General features: G+C 34.8%; 1 protein-coding gene across 1 annotated transcript in view; it reads left to right on the top strand.

Annotated features, from left to right (window-relative positions):
- LOC144449618 (membrane-associated phosphatidylinositol transfer protein 2-like) overlaps window positions 1-17678 on the top strand; it is a 62928-nt gene extending 45250 nt beyond the window's left edge. The window contains exons 9-23 of the mRNA XM_078140190.1: window positions 401-490; window positions 1771-1863; window positions 2222-2546; window positions 3765-3975; window positions 4331-4802; window positions 5425-5595; window positions 6130-6252; window positions 6896-7044; window positions 11152-11268; window positions 11735-11851; window positions 14351-14499; window positions 14926-15075; window positions 15573-15756; window positions 16498-16626; window positions 17193-17678. Of these exons, the coding sequence (XP_077996316.1) occupies window positions 401-490; window positions 1771-1863; window positions 2222-2546; window positions 3765-3975; window positions 4331-4802; window positions 5425-5595; window positions 6130-6252; window positions 6896-7044; window positions 11152-11268; window positions 11735-11851; window positions 14351-14499; window positions 14926-15075; window positions 15573-15756; window positions 16498-16626; window positions 17193-17483 (2771 nt within the window). The 3' untranslated portion in view covers window positions 17484-17678. The remainder of the gene's footprint in view (window positions 1-400; window positions 491-1770; window positions 1864-2221; window positions 2547-3764; window positions 3976-4330; window positions 4803-5424; window positions 5596-6129; window positions 6253-6895; window positions 7045-11151; window positions 11269-11734; window positions 11852-14350; window positions 14500-14925; window positions 15076-15572; window positions 15757-16497; window positions 16627-17192) is intronic.
- The last annotated feature ends 512 nt before the right edge of the window (window positions 17679-18190 follow it).

Below are 18190 nucleotides of genomic sequence, written 5' to 3'. Positions count from 1 at the left end.
ACTTGTTTCTGCAATACACAATGGCAACCATAATATCAAATTTTATTCAGATAATCCAGGACAAAACTTTTTCAGAATTAGTGCACTGTGAATGTATGTCCTTTTGGCTCTAAACTTATTTTAGTGGAGAATTGTAATGACCAAAAGAAAGTTTGCAGCAAAGTATATAAAATCAGCATTAAAATGTAAGAAATACAGATTGATTTAAGTGTTTCAAGACATGAACATACAAAAATAATGTTGCTATAACTTAATAAGTACCGTTTTGTCAAAAATAAACAACCAAAACAAAGTGAAACTATTAAAAATGTGAAAAATTTTATTTTGGCAAAGATGTTTGTGCTTCAAAATAAAATTCACTCACTGTATGACATTTGTTTGATTTGGTTCCTTACACCAGGGTCTGCTGTAGCCAACTTGTCTGAATGGAGAATGAATTCAATAGTTCGTGAGTCAGACAGCTCGGATGATGAATTCTATGATGCTCAAGGTATGTATGCGAGGCCAAATAAAAAGATACACTTATCCATAAAACATGGTAATTCATTTTTGGAATCAGGCAAAAACATTTTTAAAAAGAGAAGACAAGTACACAGATACAATATTACACAAAGGTGTAGTTCAACAATGATTGAAATGTGTGACTAGTGCTACGTAAAATTTACTTAAAATCAAATAACATTGAAAATTACAGTTACTCTTTGACAAATCTAAGTTTTAAAAGTTTCACAGCGGATGGGATAAAAGATTTCTTAAAAACATTCTTCCAAGCCCTGTGTCTCAACCAGGTGGTAAGTATTGGAATTGTTCATGTAGTGGATGGGAAGAGTCGTGTAAAATAGTTAAGCCTTGCCTATGTAGTGTTATATGTAGAGATCACCAAGGTCTTTCTTCTTAGTACCTTAATCCTACTCAAGATATTGACTGTTCTTGAAAGCCTCCTCTTTGAATGACAGGTGTCTGAACCAAGATAAAATGTTAAATGTGAGAATATATTTTCTATGCACTTGCAGTAGACTGAAACTAGAGTGTGAGAGCCGGCTTACATTCGTTATCTAACTCATATCCACATAGACACAGTGTAGAATGCAATTATTGTACAGGTGCTATGACAACCTACACTACTATGCACAGATCATTTCAGCTCCACCAACAATTATATTGTGCTGTCTCGTATCCTAGTTTATGCCATTTGTCAATTTTAACCTTTTTTCAGTCTGGCAAGTTTGATTCTGTTCAAGACAATATGAGTGCTTTGTCCTTGTAAATCTCTTTTCTGAAAAATCTGTTATTTGAAGGATTTTGTGAAAATTACAGGGTAGTTTGTTATGCTTCGTGGGCAAGTCAGCTGGTTCAAATGAAAAATGGTAAAAGCCACGATAGATATACATAATATATGGCATGAATGTTGTCATAAAAGATTTTTAGAAGGAAATAGCAGTTTGGGTAAAGTAAATGTCCAGAAACCAACAAAAAATGTACTAGGGTTTATCCTCTCTACATTATCATTGAAGGTCATTTCAGTCACTGTTTTTATTATTCATTACTGTACAGCGCAATTTCCTCCAATTTACATCTGTTGCAGAATTTACAATGGAAACTATAACGGCAGAAATAAAACATTGCCTGGCTCAAAAAAATTAAGGTTATTAAGCGACAGATCGTAAATGACATCAAGTGATTTTCAACATGAAATGTTAACAGTGAACTGCCATGTATTTCCTGATTTTTATACTAATAGTAGACTTAATATCAATGAAATATTTACAGAGGATGTCAACATTCATCTACCAGCTGGGCTGACCAAATGGAGCTCTGAAGAATTATTGATGAGGGATATTTCTGAGACATCAATAGATGAAGGTATTTGTGATTTTCTTTCCTGTCTGTTGGTAGAATTGGAGCTGAAAAGGGGTTAAAAAAGCGGGTGCACCATCTGGTGTGATAGAATGTCTTTGTTGGTTTTGTCATAATTTTTAAGTCCCAACTGAAATTAAATGAGTTGTTCCATTCAACCCATGTACATTATGAGGTATTTGTTTGGATTGATTGAAATTTCACAACAGGTGTTACAGGATTTGTATTCAACAGACAACATAGGGAACACTCTTGAAGTATTTAACTGAAGTGATAGACATGTAAAACTTCCGATTTACGGATGGAGATATTTCAGTGAATGGGAACGCTTATATATCATTCTTCTGTACATTGTCATCCATAGGAGATGTTTCAAGTCCTACTTTATACAGTAAGAACCGAGTCTCTTCACTACGACAGACTAGTATGGATGCTTCACTGCCAGGATCACCAACACTATCACGACATGACCACCACTGTAACATTCACTGGTTGTTCCTAGTCTTACACGGTGGTAACATTCTGGATGGTGGACAAGACATTAATTCCAAACAGATAGACTTGAATACTTTCGGTGCTGCTTTAGATGCTGTTGTGCGTGCACATTTCCCTGCCGCTAACGGCCGCATAGCCATCAAGTTGGTTAACTGTCCATCCACCTGTACTGAAGCACTCAACACACTTACAAGGTAAGCATATATATGTTAATATATATATATATATATATATATATATATATATATATCTCATGCGAGATGGGTTTGATGAGTATTAGTAACTGCTATCAACCAGGATATGATCTTGTCAGATATGTTAGGAGACTAAAGAAATTGTATAAAACTAAGAAACTTTGACTGGTTGGCATGTGTTTATAATGTGGTGTATGTGGAAAGGAACAGTACAAACATCAATGTAAAGACATGTCAATATGTATCTCTCATATTAGATGGGTTTGATGAGTAATAAAAACTACCATCAACCAGCATGTGATCTTGTCAGTTAGCATGACAGGAGATTGAAGATCGTGTCTAAAACTAATAAAATTTGACAGGTTGATGCTATACAGATAGCTGTATTTTGAAAAGAAGATAAGAAACATCAGTGTGGTGATATGTCAATCTCTTTCTCTTATATTAGATGGATTTGTCGAGTAATAACTGCTAACAATGTAGCATGTGATCTTGTCAGCTAGTATGACAGGAGACTAAAGATTTTGTGTTAAGTTCTAAACTGACAAAATCAACTGACATTTTGATTTGATTGCATTTCCAGTATAATCTATGTGTCTTGCCGCTAAGTAATAAATGTAATTAAGAGAATTCATAGCCGTCACTCAAATCTAAGGATGCAACAGGAGTGATCATGGGGTCTATCCAGGGTATTAGAGTGGTCATGTCACTGTGATTCTTAAAACATCACTATAGCTGCAACTGGAATGTTTTTTGAAACTCTTTCATTAGATATATTAAATTACTTCCTTATATTAATATTAAATCACTGATAGGTAAACATATTTGTATAGCAGTACACATAGTTTTGTATAATGAGATATAGACAGTCAAATTGATTTTTGAGTCCGTACGCAAAAATTAGCAAAAATCTTGATGCTAATTCAAAGAGCATTCACTTTTTATTCATATCTAAGAATTGTCCTGAATAAAGAAATGTATCTTGTTATATTTCAACTTTCACTTATTCTAACAATTAATCAATGTGGGTACTAGTATTAAAATGGAAAACAAACACTCAGTCTGGTGAAAGCTATATTCCTGTTTCCCACTTAGCAACTATTTTTTTAAAGCTGCAAAATGGATAACTGGATTGTTTTGAAATAAAGCAAGGATGAATCCCAGACATGAGATGTACGCGAGTCACGACAATGAAAATGTGTTCTTCTTTGTCAACAGTATCAGTCCATACAGCTATGATACCAAATCTCCACTAAATGAGAACAGTCAGTCTACTGGTTGTGGTGATTTCCTACCACTCGGAGCTCTACCAGTCATGGCAACATCCAGTCCTGAATATGTGGATATTGTGACTACTACAATTAACAGAGCTAATGCTGTGTTTAGTGACTTCATTAAGTCTGAAGAAGGCATGGGTTTCACTGGACAGGTTGGTGGTATTTTTTAGCCAGAGATGAACACAAGTAATGTGATGTTACCCATTTTGTAGGTGTTGTGGAAACCTATGAAATGCGTAACTGTACTGTTTTCAAATGAAGCATTGCATGAGTGAATATCAGATGACGAACTTGTCCTCACATCAGCAAAAATTGGGATTCATTTCCCGAAAAAATGGTTTGACTATGTGAATAGAAATTTTCAAGTTGTGACAATGAACCCGGAGTTCATGAACATTCACCAACAAGGGAAAATCCTATTACCTAGCAAACTTTATTTTATTCCAAATTTTCTTCAGATCAATTTGTCAGCATGTTTAAATGTATTAATCTATTAATTATATACAGGTGTCTATGATTGGAGACAGCATGGGTGCAATTTTAGGCTACGACATCTTATGTCGACCTCTGTTGTTGCACCGTAGAGACAGTCAGATGAGTATTGTTGAAAGTGAATCAAGTGAAAATCAACAAGACGAACATTTACAGACTTCGCGTCAACTAAGTTTTAGCAGCGGAGACCTACAGCAACTAGACACAACCAGTCCACTCCCCCAGAACTCAGAAGTGGTCAAGCGATCGACAACAGGGTCTACTTTTCACAGAGAAAGCAGTTTTACATTTGGCACAAAAGGCCACCAGCAGTTGACATGCACAAGTAGTAATGATTCTAGGCGTACTAGCACTGGAAGTCAACCTTTATCGGATGGTCACTTTTCTAAGTTAGATTTTGAAGTCAACGATTTCTATATGTTTGGGTCACCACTAGCTATGGTATTAGCATACCGTAAATTACTACATTCGGATGACAAACCTCCAGGTAAGATCAAAATATTGGCTGCTCTAATAACCTTTGACCTTCAACCTTTGATGACCCAAAAAGACAGGACCTCTAGTTGTTATATTTCATTTTTGTCCTGTGAATCAATTTTGACATTTTTCTTTCCTTTTCATGATAAAGATTTGTCTTATATCACGGTAGTTACTGTTTATCTGAAATCATGTGACATCAAAAATTACAAATGGCACAGTCTGTATCGGTCCCAATCTTAGCTGAAGTCTGTTTAAAAAATGCACATCCATAACGGAAAGTGAAGCTTATTGAGAAGCAGCATTGCATTGGCACAGCATGATACAGTTAATATGCATAAAGAGACAGTCATGAGACTCTGTATTTACTGGTTTTAATATACAACATAGATTATGTCATAAATGTCAATTTAATCACATATCTAAATAACTGGTTAGCGCTATACCGGTTTCGAGACCAGATTCAATATTTGAATGATACAAGAATATTTCAAAACAAATAATAAAAAGTTAAAATGAAAAATGACAAATTGCAAACATTCTTCTTCTAATTATGTCATGTAGAATTGGTACTTTCATAATATTGTCATCACGGTAACACTTTTTTTTTTGTCTTTTCCGTTACATTTCAGTGATACCACGGCAACCATGTTGTACTCAAATCCATAACTTGTTTCACCGGACAGATCCATCAGCTAGTCGCCTTGAACCATTGCTGGATCCTAAATTTTCTCTCCTACCACCGTCTAATGTTCCAAGATATCAGAAGTTTCCTCTAGGGGATGGCCATTCTATAAATATAGGTATTTCATAAATTTTATCTCACGTAGTATACACCTCAGAAATAAAATCTTAAACTTTAGCTGTTACTTTCTTTAAGAAAACCCATTGTGGCTTAATTTTGATATCTCATTTTGTATCTATTTCAAAAATCTGATTTTTTTTTTATTTCAATTCATTTTAATATGATGCCAAATAGTGTTGTTAACTGTATGGCCATGGGAAGATAAACATTGTCAATTTCTTTGAAAATAAGATGGTTAACCCCCAAATTTCATGTATCACTTCAAGAACAAACTTTCAATTACAAGATTTCAATATAATTTAAGAATTTTCTGGGAAATTTGTCATTGAGGTGCATTCTATCTTAATTCAATATTGTTATCAGTTTGTACTAAGTTTATGGTATATTTTGTAGCATCAGTGTTTCCATGTTAAAGTTTACAAGTTCCATGCTATCAATGAAAGTGACACAGTATATCTTTAAAATGCCACTTTTCTATATCACTTTTTGTACTTCGTTATTAAGAATGTTGTGTTTCTTTTTTGTTTTTCAGGTGATATAGTGCAGAGTAACTCTTTTTTATTTGGTGAAGGTGGCGGTAATCTACAACGCCATCCAAGTCAGGGTAGTATCACCAGTACAGATTATACTGCTAATTCTTCCCATCTAACGTCCAGTAAGTTTACACTACTTTGATTATGTAAATATACCTTTCTAGGAAAGAGTGCCCTCTAGTGGTGTAATCAGGGTAGTATCAGCAGTACAGATTATACTGCTAATTCTTCTCATCTAACGTCCAGTAAGTTTACACTACTTTGATCATGTAAATATACCTTTCTAGGAAAAGAGCGCCCGCTAGTGGTATAGTCAGGGTAGTATTAGCGGTACAGATTATACCACTAACTCTTCTCATCTATCTTCCAGTAAGTTTACACTACACTGGTCATGTAATATACCTTTCTAGGAAAAGAGCGCCCTCTAGTGGTTTACTCGTGTGAGTATCAGCAGTACGGATTATACTGCTAACTCTTCTCATCTAATGACCTATAAGGTTATACTACTTTCACCATTTAAGAGCTCCCTCTAGTGGTATAGCAAGAGGCATATTACTCATCCATCTGCTGGACTTGTATATATCCCTTATATCTTTCGGGATAATTTTGAATTTAAACATATATACAGTGATAGTGTTTGCATATTTGAGATTTCAAATATTGCATATTTGAATCTCTTTGTTTTCACCAATAAATGTTATATTCATTGCTGCAATGATAGTTGTCATATAGTCTTGAAATAGTTGCTAAATCATTTAATTACAGTTGTTAACCGATGGTGGGGCACCAAAAGATTAGATTATGCCTTGTACTGTCCAGAGGCTTTACAAGCATTCCCTACCGGGGCACTACCTCACTTATTCCATGCCAGTTACTGGGAATCCACTGATGTAGTGGCCTTTATACTTAGACAGGTAAGTACAAATTCAATCTTATTTCACATACAATAGATGCCAGTTAATGTGAAACGGAACATCGTCTGGCTCGACAAAAATGTTACTAAACTACAAATGTACATTTTATCATCTGGCCCCTTAACAAAAATCTTACTAACATTGCTACATTTTACCATCTGGCATGACAAACTTTAAGTACAATTGTTATAATTCTATCCTGTAAGGCTGTTTTTCACCCAAAAGTAGCCCACCCCAAACAAAGTAGCAATATTGGTAAGAATTACGATACAATGTAGCAATGTTTGTATGATATTTGTTAAGCCAGACAATACAATGTAGCTATAATAGATTTTGGTCAGGGCAGACAATGTTCTGTTTCAGGATAACTGTCTTCTAATGTAATTCCCGTTTGATACAGAAAGTTGACAGTATAAAACCTGTAGATGTAGTTCCTCTGCTCTGCTAGATTTGGATTTTCCTATAGTTTGTGCTGTGAATATAATTCTTACAGTGAAATTTGATATTTTTCAGTGTCAGTCAAAATAGCCACTTGTCTTTTTGTACCCCTTTCCTCCACTATCACTGGACTAACCTTTATATTGTCTGTGCACAGCAATGTCGTACAGATCCATCCTTCTATTTAGGGTCAGCTTTCCCTCCTTTTCACCTCTCCTCTTTTCTAGACTACATAAATTTTCCTTCTTTTCTGTTCTGAATACTGTAAAACAATATGAATTAATGAAGTGCTTTTTTTGTACTAAAGGATAATTTTTTTTTGTCAATTAGTGAGTTTTTTCAGACTTACTTAACTCAAAAAGGAAATGATTTATTCATATTATGATGATAGAGAAAATGTTTAGTATATTTCAGTTATATACACTTTTCGAAGAAGGTAACGATAATTCCAAGTAACTTTTTTCCCCACCAAAATTTTACCTTAAAAGTTTATAAAATTACTGAACAATTACATATCAAAATTAACCAACCAGAAAAATATGTTTCAATTTCCCACCAAAATTCAATGAACAGTAATTTAAGTTCTTATTTTCCCACCAAAATGTACCAAGCAGAAATCTTTGCCTGTAGCGATGTTTATCAAATTTTTGAGTTCATTTTATATAAGATATATAAATATGTAAAAAAAACTTTCTATGATATGACTAATTTTTTTACAGTAAACAAGAAATAGCTGAGAAATAAAGTTTCACTGTTTGAGTTGAATGTTCCTTAGTTTCGTAGTTTGCCAAAATACAAGCATGATGACTAAGCAGAGTTGTTTTACAGTAACTTCTTTGTCCTCACTTCCTCAGCCCATCATTTCTGTCATTGCTTTCAGATTATACTACAGTCCGAAGAATTACTGCCAATTTTTAAGGTGAACAGAATTCATCATGCTTGAAAATTAGGCTGTATTCATTGTGTTGTCTTTAATACCATTGCTTTGCTATGCTTTGCTCTCATCAAATAATATCGATTTAATATGACTGTTTGTTTCAACTACAACTAATGGCATGATATTTTGTCTTATTTTGTCATGTTTTAGCTTTAACACATACTAGAAGCATGACTGCCATGTGAATGCCTCAAAATCCTCAAAAAATTGTCATTGCACAAAAAAATTCAACTCAAAAAATAGTTTAGATGAAATCACTTTTAGCATAGATTTTTAGATTCAAATTATTTTAGTTTGTCTTCTTATTCATGTCTGACTTTACTTTGACATATATGTCAATATGCTTGTAGCTTAAATCTACAACACATAGATGCATCAAATTGGTAGTTTCTATACGTTTCCACATCGCACACGTCCAAAAATGCACACCTTCTGGTCACAAACATTTCACATTTTCACAGTCTTCTCCAGTATAGTGATATGATGATAGAAACAAAATCTTGTCACATTTTAAACTACATACTGACATATCATTATTGAATATTTTTAAATATTCAACAAGTTTCAAAATGAAAGTTTAGAAGTCTCATGCAGTCAGAAGTATCATGGTGGCACTCTTTAAAGGGGACTGCCACTCCGGAAATAGAGGGATTCTGTAAACTTTGTGTTCTCGAGTCATTTAATGATGTTCTCATTACATTTTGAACTTGTCCATCAGTCATTGTTCTAATTTAGGTCCTTGTAATGGACAGCAATGCATTGCCTCAAAGAAATCAACAGAGGTGCATATCTAATATCAAAACATAAACATTCATGACTCCCGAGGGCTTACTACCTTCAACTAACATATTTCATGTACCGGTTGTAAAAAGCATGAGAATGGCAATCACTTGGTAGACATGTTACAGCTAATAGAAAGAGAAACTAAATGTAGACATAGCCATCATATCAGTTCTGTAATGTTCTGTTGTCCATCATTGAACTGTAACTAACCTCTCTCAACAGTAGTACACAAGTGGTAAACATCATTATACAGTCACTGTGGTTAACACCCTACATGCATGTACATGGCAATTATGTCATTGATGGCTAGTTTGGCAGAAAGTGACATTATTTTTCACATAACTTGATTACATAAGTCAGTCGTTATCGTTTGCTTTGTGAAGCTAGATAATCTCTAGATGATGACTTTTAGTTAAAAATTATACAAATGGATTGTAAGAATGTTACATATTTTTATTGTCTTATTGATTCTTGGCACTATGACTAATATATTCTCCAAACATGAAGTTAAAAAAAAAAAATAAGAATGTGAAAAATAATGTCACTCTCATCCATATTATCTTCAGTTTAATAACAATGATTTTAATATCATGTAAAAACATCATTCCTGTATTAAATATTCCTTCATAGAAAATTAAATATGCCATCGTAGAATTGTAACAAAGCCCTAAACTTTCATTATAAAATTTAAAAAATAATCATGATAATATTAACCTAATGGCTATGCATGGTAAATTCATTTTCATAAACATTAATTACTGCTCACCTCTCCTTTCCATTTCAGCTAGCTGTTTGAACATTTAGTCAAAAATAATAATAGCAGTACTATCATTATGTAAGGGGTCATGTAAAGGTCAAGTTGATAATAGTGGTTTCATCATGTAAGGGGGTCATGTTAAGGTCAAGTTCAAATTGCATCTGAATGCCTTTATTTTGATTTCTTTTCTTTGCTGAAGTAAAGGGGAGTGTAGTCTGTCAGATAAGCCTTGATAGGGCGCCCTCACACATCAGTCAACCCCTCTCACAATCACATCTATCATTCTATGTCTTTGATTTCTACACTACATGATGACCTCTGCCTGACCTTCTAATCACCAGTTCAAGTTTGGGCCTGAATCGTGTGAAGTAGCCACCATAGTTTGACATTCTATACGACAAATTCAAGTCGTAATAGTCAAAAATGGTCTAGGTTGCAGGTTTGAGCCTAATCATTGTCATTTGTTTCTGAATGGTTGAAGTCCTTGGGCAAGATTGGAACAACGATTGTATCCCACCAGTCAATCCAGCTGTTAATTGGGGACCTGGTAGGACAGAGATCACAATGTGAATGCTTTAATCCTATGCGCTTACAGAGGCTGAAGGCTGCAATGGATTGTAAATCCATGCCAGGGGTACTGAAGCGCTTTTTGGAAAAGTACTGTATAAAAACTAAAACATTACCATTATATTACCAAATAATGGTTTATGAGATCTACCAAGTTCAATTTCATGAATATGTGGGTTTTGTCTCCAAAATTATATTTTCAATGTTGTTGATAACTTCAAAGTGCTTCTTGGGGAAATGAGAATGCATGTACCTCAGTATCATTAGATTTGTTCATTTCACACTCACTTATAGTATATCTTCAAATTTGATTATTAAAAGTAGAATTCTTTTGCAAAAACTGATCATTTTCACTGATCATTTTCACTGCAGACACTGCAGTTATGATTGTTCATAAGAATCTGACATAGGTCCTTGTTCCAGACAAATTTAAAACATTTGTAAAAATTAAATTCAGCAGTATTAAGAGTGACTGAATTTTTTTTTGAAAATTCAGTAAGAGCGAAGCGGATCCTTTGTTGCTTCACAGTAAGTATGGACAGAATATGATGCTACACTAGCTATATGTCCTGTGCTTTAGTTTAACATAATGTTATGATGAGTTGTGTAATGTTATGTCTTCTAGGTAATGCACCATGACAGTGTTAGTGTACAACTTGGTGAAGAGTCTAAGATGCCAACATTTACACCTGTCCAGCCTCGTGAGAAATGGCAGAGAAGAAGAACTAATGTTAAACTTAAGGTAGGAGTAAATCATAAAATTATAACAGGTGCAGGGGTTCTGTTGATTACCGCCATGCTTTTGGTGTTTTCTGTTTCGTTTTCACTTTTTTTTCACTCTTACAACCCTTTCAACTACATACAGAAATGCTGCTGATCAGAACGTCATTTTATCAGTGGTAGACAATTTAAGACTGGCTTTATGGATGCCAAAAAGTTTTTCACACTATCTGACATACAAAATACAAAACAACATCTGGTGTCTGTGATGTAGGGTCATGTCATGCATTTATCAGTTTGTTTTTGTCTGTGAAAGTAGGTCATGTTGCCATATACAATATGACTAACTTTCATATTCAAATGAAAATGATCACATCAAAGATGTGTGCTTTGGGGCGGGGCTTCGGGTCAAAATACCGTTGTCCACATAAGTGTAAAAGTACTATTTGATAACTAAATGTTCTTTGATATTTTGTTTTTCCTCGTAGAATGTTAGTCCTAATCACCGTAGTAACGACATCATAGTTACCGAAAACATGCCACAGACATTACTAGCAAGATTTATGTATGGACCCTTGGACATGGTGACACTCACAGGAGAAAAGGTCTGTTAACTTCCCTGTTGTCGACATCCTGCAATGAAATCAGCTAAAAGTCAAACTAAGCTAGACATAAACTAAAACTATTATTGTTGCTGTGGTTGATTTACATAAGTGGGTGTGATAGTGGTACCTTGGTTTTGTGGATAAGATCACCTTGATAGTGTTAACACTGAATGAGGTTGAATGTGTGGCCACTTGAGGAAATCTTGCTATCAGAGATGCCACCCTACTGTGAGTGTAATTACATCAATGTTTGTTTCTAGCTTATATCAACACATGACAACACTAGCTTTAGTTTGTGTCTATCTTTGTTTGCCTATAGCTTGATTTCCATAGCAGTAGTTATGTAGAAAATAATAGTAAGGAACTCCTCAGTATTTTGCAGTCAACTTATTTTCACTAATTAATTTCATCGAATTATAAGAAAAGTGTCAAGGCCATATTAGGATAATTTTGACATGTGATCAATACTTGGCTTTGCTATCCAAGTGAACACATCTCAAACAATTAGAGTTATCCCCACATGTCCTTACAGAAAGTGGTTACTGAAATGGAAAAATCAGTTTGGCTTAATATTTCTACCATTATTACACTCAACAATGTACTGATTACTGCTATCAACTTACATATTACTTTGGGGTGATAAAATAGCATCTCAGTAACTTATTCAACTTTGAAAACTTGTAAAGAAGTCCTACTGCACTTGACATGTGTTCAGTCATTTTGGTGATTTTCTGCAAGGGTTTATGGGAAAACCTATAGTGATGACATCATTCCTGCAAGGGTTTATGGGAAAACCTATAGTGATAACATCACATTTACCACAATATCTTTGTCTTGGCACTCTTTGCATTTGTGGAGACAAACAAATTAATGTATTCGTGATGTCATCACAAAAGGGCTTCCTGTAAACAATAGACAATTTCTGATGCCAATCAAACTTCTAAGACCTGAATTAACATCAGAATCATACCAAAATAGTTTTATCAAGATTGTAAATATTTTCACCAAGGTGATAACACCTACAAATCCGGCTTGCACCAATTTAAATCTGTACTAGCTGTCACAGGGATATATTATTGATCAGACAACCAACAATATATTCATTGAATATTACTAAAAGTACTAATGATTACTAGATGTTGGATATGTCAAGTAGTGGTCTATTTCATCTATAAAATGTATTGTAAAAACTTGATTCATTGCAGTGCTGATTTTTGGGTGCTGACCCTAAAATCAATTTGACTAGATATATTGCACCATACTTTGAGTACTGCTATACAAATATGTTTACCCACAGGTGATTCAATACTGTGCAGGGTGTACAATATTATGAGGAAGTCAATTATATCTAACAAAAGAGTTTCAAAAGTTGTTCCAGTTTCACCTAGTGCTATTTAAATTCATCATAAAATTTAGAGGCTATGTACATCAAATATTATTTCAATTTATTTCCATGTTTAGTCAGGTCATAACAGCTGTGATCTCATCTACTATAAATTGTCTTCCATTGTACATTGTACTCATCAATAGAGACTTTTATTTGATCACCAGCTGGTCACTAAGTATTTGAAACAGACATTTATTAGCTATTGTTATGGTGTCATCATATGTTGTGTCTTTTGTTGATATATTGTATGATTGTTACCCACTCGTCAACAGTTGTGACTTTGTTGATGTATTGTATGATTGTTACCCACTCGTCAACAGTTGTGACTTTGTTGATGTATTGTATGATTGTTACCCACTCGTCAACAGTTGTGACTTTGTTGATGTATTGTATGATCATGAATCATAAGAAATATGACATGATATGCTATATTGCAAGGTTAACATATGACTTGTATAGCCACATGGTTTTTGTAACATGTAAATTTACATGTCAACGTTTATTGTAGACTGTAAGTAACAGGTGGTCAATATGTATTTGTGATCCAGTAACAAGAAATTAATCAACTCTGCAGTTTATTTGTGTCCAATACAAAGAGTATCAAGACAAAGAGATTATATAAAGGCATATGTGTTGTCACAAGAGGTTTTCCCATAAGCCATTGCAGGAAATCCCCAAAATAGGTAAACATATATCAAGTGAAGTAGGGCTTATTTTACAAGATTTCACTATTGAATATGTTTACTGGGGTTTTATTTGATCACCTAAACTCATATGTGTACATAAGTTGATACAGTAATAAAGTATTCTTCTAAAGGCAGAAATGAGTCTGACTGGAATCCTATGTATATGTCGTATATTCGAAAATTTCATAGTGAAGTAGTGGAAGTCACCAACTAGTGAATACATTTGAGTAGATATATAGTCTAGCTGCTAGACCACCTCTGGCTTATTCTGCTTACTCTAAAAATTACCGATGGTCAACACTGAGGGCACCCAAACAGAGGTACTCACTACCTTTATTCAGCAACCCCCAAAGTGTACGTATCCAAGTTCTTACTGCAAGACTAGTAGAATTATAAAACTATATCATTGGTATTTGATATTTTCAGGTTGATATCCACATAATGACTCAGCCACCAGTTGGTGAATGGGTATTCTTTGATACTGTGATAACTAATAACCATGGCAGGATATGTTACACTATACCAGAAGCACGTAGGCTTGGACATGGACTTTACCCAGTCAAGATGATAGTGAGGTAAATATTAGCTAAGATTGAAGCAGTGTGACACTGACATCTAAAGTCAACTTGATGTACAACTTGTCTGCTCACCACACTTTTTTTGTTGGTATGTATAGAATGGGGAGGGGGAGGCTAAGCGTTAAGTGCAATCTTTTTAAAAAACAGACCTTATCAAGCAACAGCACTAGGTCCTTGTCCAAAGTGAGGGCACTAGCACAGCTAGGTATGTTATGTTGATTTCAGGGGAGACCATACCTGGGCTGACAGCTACCTGTCTGTGTTACCACCACATACACAGTCTGTACTATTTGGCATAGATGGTTCCTTCATATCATATCTTATCTTATCTTATCTTATCATATCATATCTTATATTGTATATCATATCATGTTGATTTCATATATTTGTAATATATATGATCATGTTGATTTCTGATTTCAGAGGCGATCACACCTGGGCTGACAGTTACCTGTCTGTCTTACCACCACGTACAGAGTCTGTAGTATTCAGCATAGATGGTTCTTTCACTGCCAGTGTGTCTATAATGGGTAAAGATCCAAAAGTCAGAGCTGGGGCTGTAGATGTCGTCAGGTAATGTAGATTTCATAAAACAAGTAACTGTCTTCACTGACATGTTTCTTAACTTTGTTTGTCTCTCTATGCAAATAAGCTTCTTATAAAAGTAATATGACACACAATCATATTTATATATATACTTAAATGTCATGTGTATTGCATGGCATCAGTGGTCTTAACTTGAGACCTGATACAATGTATATAGTCATTGCCCATATTTTGAAATCACACTCTACATAGCTGTTGACCATATTTGGTAATCACACTCTACATAGTCGTTCACCATATTTGGTAATCACACTACATAGTCATTGACCATATTTGGAAATCTTCATCTTAGCACAGCCAATGACCATATTTGATTATCTATGCACACTATCAATGTCTACATTTGGAAATCTTAATTTTTGCACAGTGAATGACCATATTTGGGGGTCTTCATCTTTGCATAGTCACTGATCATATTTGGTCATCTAATCGACATTTTCTATTTCCTTACAATCTTTTTGCAGACATTGGCAAGAGCTAGGCTATTTAATTCTGTATGTGACAGGACGGCCTGACATGCAGAAACCCAAAGTGTTGGAATGGCTAGCACAACATAACTTTCCACATGGCATGGTGAATTTCTGTGATGGTTTATCAGCTGATCCATTGAGACAGAAGGCAATTTACCTGAGAAATCTGATTCAAGATGTGAGTATACACTGTGTTTAATGATAGGCAAGTTTTGAAGTTTTATAAACTTTCAGATGTCATTGCTTCATTTACCATGTAATATGTATGTTCATGTTTGAACTTTTACATCGGTGTCAAGGCCAATGTCAAAGTCATCTACTTGGTGTAAATTATACATTGCAGCACTGTTGTGGATGGAGTAACTAATCTGGGATGATATCACCAGATTAAACCACTGTAACGACAGTCAAACATATGTCATCATCATGGCATTACACAGATATCAGTTTCACTTCATGAATACAATGTCAAAGATGTCACCGTAGATGTCACAGTCTTCGCATGGAAGGCATAGTTTCAATCTGTGTTCATAAAATAAGTTTTAAAAATGGCACAGCCTTATGCTGGCATTGGTTTCACTGTATGAACAATAATGTCATAATTTATGTCAGCTACATGTTTTATTTAATTTGATCATTGTGGATTACTTTACAAAAAAACTGTAGTAGGGTTTATTTCTGTCTTTAGTACACTTGTATTGATTACTGTTATAAACTTACACAACATTGAAATATTGTATAAAAAAGCACTACTGCACTTGACATGTGTTCAGCCATTTTGCAGATTTCCTGCAAGGGATTATGGGAAAACTTCTGTGATGACATCACATTTTCACAATCTCTTTATCTTGACAAATGCAACAGCAAAACAAAGAAGTGTCTTAAAATAGCTAATTTTTTTATGTTTTTTGTCTTTTAGACAAAGTTGGTCATTCATGCCGCATATGGTTCAAATAAAGACATAAGTGTGTACAGTTCCATTGGGTTACAATCACATCAAATCTTCACAGTTGGTAAAGCATCCAGAAAGAGTCATTCATTGGCACAGGTCAGTAATTCAACAATTAATAGGAATAATTCTCATAACCTGTACTAGCATTTTACCTCATGCCAAAGGGTCGAAATAGAACAAGAAAGTTGACTTATTCTCAGTACCTGCAATAGCAGGGTCAAACTAGACGTTGACTGACTCGCATGTATCTATACATGTACAGTGTTCTTACCAGGCCACAAAATTATGAAAATCTTGCATATTCATTTCATTTTGTTGTGTATTTTTCTATTTTGTTGGAAAAAATGTCGCCCTAGAATATTGGTTTAGTACAAGCATAATTCTACTTTGTAAGTTGATAATTCACAATTCACAAGTTTGAACTGTTGATGGCGCCCTTGTGTGAAATTGAATAGCTAGAGGGGTGTACGTAATTGAAATATGATCTAGTAGCTCATGCTCAGGTCACGTTCACAAGCATACTTATGTTGATAAAGGCTAGAAAGTCGTGACATATTGATGTGACAAACTGATGTCAGGACTGTTGAGAATTCTCTCCTATGATCATAACTGGTCTTTATTTCACCAACTTATATTCTTTGTACTCTATCTTTCCACAACAGGTACTTACTGAAGGATATGCAGCACACCTTAACATCTTAGGCACATCATCGCGCCCAGCCGTCGGAAACGCTCGAATGGTGTTACGAAAGGGGACCTTTAGTTTGCCAGGACAAAGCAAAGTAAGGAGATCAGTTTCTAAACAGCCAGCCCGCCGTGTAGCCTCATATCAAGGTACAATCACTACAGGACAGGGCCACAGTTTAGCGCCCGCTAGAACGCCCTCACAGAGACCGTCCCCGACTGCACATCGGGCATCAACCAGTGGTGTGAAGTTTGAGTCTGGCGTATAGGGTTGAATGCTGCCCTCATACTATTGGTGATGTACAGTTTGTAGGTGTATGTAATACTCTGTAGCCTCAATATTAGAACATGAAATATCTGCCACATCAATGGTCAACAAAGTGTGATAGTCTAGCACTGATATCATCTTATCAATTTACAAAGTAAAAAAAAATGACCTTGTCTCAGGCAATATGTCCATACATGACCCACACTATGAACAAATCCAATATTATGGAAACAAACTACCACTACGTACAAAACTATACCTACCTACTACCTACCTATTCATTCGTACACACACACACACACACACACACACACACACACACACACACACACACACACACACACAAAAACACACACATACTCACATAAACACACACACACACACACATAAACACACACACACATACTCACATAAACACACACACACACACACACACACACACACACACACACACTCATCAATCACTTTCAAGTTATTTCCTTTACAGTTACTGGTGTGTTGTAATATGAAAATAATTGCAATCATACCATATGACATTAGATACATATCATTTGAATGTAACAGATTTGTAGATATTTGGTACCCTGTGAGTGTCTGATATGTAATTGTTGGTCAGCCCTTTAAACCACAAACAACTGCAATGTGGAATCAAATTGAAAAGTTACAAAATATACATGATCTCTACATATGTTGTTATAAACTATACAA

Source organism: Glandiceps talaboti, chromosome 18, assembly GCF_964340395.1.
Source record: "Glandiceps talaboti chromosome 18, keGlaTala1.1, whole genome shotgun sequence".
Lineage (NCBI taxonomy): Eukaryota > Metazoa > Hemichordata > Enteropneusta > Spengelidae > Glandiceps > Glandiceps talaboti.
Note: the sequence above shows the minus strand (reverse complement) of the source record. Positions and strands in the feature narration are given on the sequence as shown.